General features: G+C 44.6%; 1 protein-coding gene across 1 annotated transcript; it reads right to left on the minus strand.

The window, feature by feature from the left end:
- Nucleotides 1–120: 120 nt before the first annotated feature.
- On the minus strand, nucleotides 121–1,723 carry LOC116679054 (serrate RNA effector molecule homolog; the record flags this gene model as incomplete). The annotated part of the gene is given in 2 exon segments (XM_032508780.1): nucleotides 121–243; nucleotides 1,606–1,723. A coding segment is annotated over 1 exon segment (119 nt), but the record flags the coding sequence as incomplete, so codon positions are not given.
- Between the last annotated feature and the right edge of the window lie 3,107 nt (nucleotides 1,724–4,830).

Genomic DNA, 4,830 nt, shown 5'->3' on the forward strand with positions numbered 1-4,830 from the left:
AGTGTGTCATCCCTCCTCCTCTAACCTCCGTCTCCCTCTCTCTGTCCGTCCATCTATTTCTCCGTCTGTCTCTGTGTGTGTCTGTGTGTCTGTGTGTGTCTCTCAGGTGTGTGCACGTACCTGTCGGGCCAGTCGTCCCTCCTCCTCTCCTCCCTCTCTCTCGACCGCTCCATGTCGCTCCTCTCTCTCCTGAACTTGTCCCGCCTCCTCCTGTCGAATTCGTCGTCGCTGTCTCCCATTGGTCTAAAACACACACACACACACACACACACACACACACACACACACACCACACACACACCACACACACACACACAATGGTTGGATGCCACATATAAACACACGTGTGTGCGTCTCTGTGCGTGTGTGTTTCTGTCTAAATGAAGCACTTTGGTTTATGAAATAAACTTCAAACAGAAGTGTGAACGTAAGGAAACTGTTGATGCAACAAATACTCTGGTTACTGCAGTAAAAGTATTAAAAAAACAGTGGAAAATACTCAGAGTAACGGACAGAAGGAAAGTTAGTATTGGTTAAATGTACTTATACATAAATATATACTATAGATATGTACTATAGATAGAGAGAGAGATAGATAGATAGGTACTTTATTCATCTTGAAGGAAATTTTAGGCATCCCGTGGCAAGACAACATAACACAACAAACACATATACACACATATACACATATACACACACATACACACACATATAACACACATACACACACACACACACACATATAACACACATACACACATATAACACACACACCACACATATAACACACATACACACACATATAACACACATATAACACACATACACACACATATAACACACACACACATACACACATACACACATATAACACACATACACACATATAACACACATACACACATATAACACACATACACACATACACACATATAACACACACACATACACACATACACACATATAACACACAGTGCACTCTCTTGAAATATTACAACTTCTTTAGACCTTTTTATGTTACTGTACTTTATTATTGATCTTTTCCCAGTTTCTAGTAACATTTGGACTATTTCAGGAGTTTCGTTCTTGAAATACTGAAGTACCGTAAAGTGAATTTCGCAGTAAAAGAATCAATGCTTTAAGAAACAAGCACCATGGACTGCTAACTAGCCTGTTAGCTTCTGCCCGAGGCTGCTAGCATGTGAAACTCCTCTCAAACTGACTAAGAACACGGAAACATAACAATAAACCAGACAACACAACACACGTTAGGAGAGAGCTGAGACTTTAACGCTAGCAGTCAGCCACGAAGCTAACAGCGAAGCTAGTAGTTAGCCATGAAGCTAACAGCGGAGCTAGCAGTTAGCCACGAAGCTAACAGCGAAGCTAGTAGTTAGCCACGAAGCTAAAAGCGGAGCTAACAGGTAGGCATGAAGCTAATAGCAAAGCTAGCAAAGGAGCTAGCAGTTAGCCACGAAGCTAATAGTGGAGCTAACAACGGAGCTAGCCCGGCGTGTTGACGCATGCGCCGCTCGGGCATCTGTTCGCTTATTGTTCGCACGCGCTCTGGCTGCCGTGTCAAAGAGCAGGTATTGAGATATTTACCTGAACGCGTGCGGGTTCACCTGGAGCTCTGTCCCCGAAACAACTCACCCAGAAGCTCGGCACCTAACAAACACACAGCTATCCCGCCGCTAGCACCGCACTTCCTGTTTCCTGTAACTCGGGGCTTTTCAGATTAAAAGTCTAAAAGAGAGAAGGCCGCCGCCTGCAGGTCAGGAGGAGAACAACAGCTCCACCTCCAGCTGCAGGCCAGGAGGGGAACAACAGCTCCACCTCCAGCTGCAGTTCAGAACCGGGGTCCCGGGACCAGATGAACACAGAGATAAAAACACAGGGGTCTCCTCAGGTCCCGGGTGGACTGGGGGGGGAGTGCAGTTATAAGGGATGCACACAACGGGTCTGACGATGAAGAAAGGACTAGACTACGTGAGTTGTATTTTCGGGATTACATGACAGAATAAAATATTTATTATATAATCATCTTGGTGCGAAGTTTAGAAATTACTGCCCCCCCCCGTCCCGGACCGTCCCGTCCCCCCCCGTCCCGTACCGTCCCGGACCGTCCCGTCCCCCCCCCTTCCCGTACCGTCCCGGACCGTCCCGTCCCCCCCCCGTCCCGTACCGTCCCGTCCGTTCCCAATACAAACACCCGTTCTCATCTGGTCCCTAACGGCAGACACAGACCTCGCCCCGGTCCTCCGTGTCTGGAGGACCCGATGTGTGCTGAATTAATAATATACTAATAATAATATATAACCATCACTAACTTGTCCACCGATCCTTTCACAATAAAAGCTGCTATTTACCCGGAGCTGCTCCACTCAGAAGGAACAGCAGGAGCGGAACTGGAGCCATGAGAGCTGGACCTGGGTGGTCTGGGTTTTTAGACCTGTGGACCGGGTACGGCTGCAGCCTGGACCCCTCCCGTCTCACGCGCCCCTGGCTGCGTGCTATCCCCGAGCTTCGACATTTCAAAATAAAAGCTGGCGTCTGGTCCTCTATGTCAGCGGACTTTGGGGTGTTGGATGTTTTGAAGTAAACAGCAGGACAAGCAACACATCTTCAACAGATGTGTGGTGTGTGTGTGTGTGGGGGGGGGGGGGGGGGGACTGGAAATCTTCCAACCTGTTGTTTTTTATTTTTTTATTTCAAGAGCGAATTGCTCCAGAATATGAAAACAGACTGATTATCAGTTATTGTGTTGCTCTAAAAGTACTGACAGTAAATATATTAAATAAATTAATTCTAGTACGTCATCAGCTGATTGGAAGAATGCGTTTGAACTCTATTATTGATTGAACATTGGCGCCATCTACTGATCATTTATGGACATCAACACTTTTGTCCCTTTTTTTGACGTTTCCAACACTACGTAACAATAAATTATTAACTTTAGTTTTACAGTTATTTTTGGAATTTATGATCAATAAACCTCATTTATAGGAAATAATTCCTAATGTTTGAGTTAGAAAAGCAGAAATTAGGAATTATTGAGACTAAAATTAAAGGAATGGATGTTGATGATAATCACAGACTGGAATATGTCAACTTTTACTCAATACTATTGACAACATGAGGACAACATGAGGACAACATGAGGACAACATGAGGACAACATGAGGACAACATGAAGACAACATGGGGACAACATGAGGACAAGACAACATGAGGACAACATGAAGACAACATGAGGACAACATGAGGACAACACAACATGAGGACAACATGAAGACAACATGAGGACAACATGAGGACAACACAACATGAGGACAACATGAAGACAACATGAGGGCAACATGAAGACAACATGGGGACAACATGAGGACAAGACAACATGAGGACAACATGAGGACAACATGAGGACAACATGAGGACAAGACAACATGAGGACAACATGAAGACAACATGAGGGCAACATAAAGACAACATGAGGGCACATGAAGACAACATGGGGACAACATGAGGACAAGACAACATGAGGACAACATGAAGACAACATGAGGACAACATGAGGACAACATGAGGACAAGACAACATGAGACAACATGAAGACAACATGAGGACAACATGAAGACAACATGGAGACAACATGGGGACAACATGAGGACAAGACACCATGAGGACAACATGAAGACAACATGAGGACAACATGAGGACAACATGAGGACAAGACAACATGATGACAACATGAGGACAACATGAGGACAAGACAACATGAGGACAACATGAGACAACATGAGGACAACATGAGGACAACATGAGGACAAGACAACATGAGGACAACATGAAGACAACATGAGGGCAACATGGAGACAACATGAGGGCAACATGGAGACAACATGAGGGCAACATGAAGACAACATGGAGACACATGAGGGCAACATGAGAACAACATGGAGACACATGAAGACAACATGGAGACAACATGAGGGCAACATGAAGACAACATGGAGACAACATGAGGGCAACATGAACAACATGGAGACAACATGAGGACAACATGAGGGCAACATGAAGACAACATGAGGGCAACATGGAGAACACATGAAGACACATGAGGACAACATGGAGACAACATGAAGACAACATGGAGACAACATGAGGGCAACATGAAGACACATGGAGACAACATGAGGGCAACATGAAGACAACATGGAGACACATGGAGACAACATGAGGCAACATAGAGAAAACATGGAGACAACATGAGACAACATGGAGACAACATGAGGGCAACATGAAGACAACATGGAGACAACATGAGGACAACATGAGGGCAACATGAGACAACATGAGGGCAACATGGAGACAACATGAAGACAACATGAGGACAACATGGAGACAACATGAAGACAACATGAGGACAACATGGAGACAACATGAAGACAACATGGAGACAACATGAGGGCAACATGAAGACAACATGGAGACAACATGAGGCAACATGAAGACAACATGGAGACAACATGGAGACACATGAGGGCAACATGAGAACAACATGGAGACAACATGAGACAACATGGAGACAACATGAGGGCAACATGAAGACAACATGAGACAACCATGAGGACAACATGAAGACAACATGAGGACAACATGAGGACAACATGAGGGTTAAAAGCTTCATAGATCTGTTTACATGTAACTTTATGAACGTAGTAGTAGATTTGTGCTATTCTCACACAAAGTTACACAGTTGTTACATTTCAGCTTTCAACTTCTAAAAATAGAACTAGGGTGTTTTTGTAAATGTCCCCGATGTCAAAA

This window comes from Etheostoma spectabile, unplaced genomic scaffold (assembly GCF_008692095.1).
Source record: "Etheostoma spectabile isolate EspeVRDwgs_2016 unplaced genomic scaffold, UIUC_Espe_1.0 scaffold00009228, whole genome shotgun sequence".
NCBI classification, from domain to species: Eukaryota; Metazoa; Chordata; class Actinopteri; order Perciformes; family Percidae; genus Etheostoma; species Etheostoma spectabile.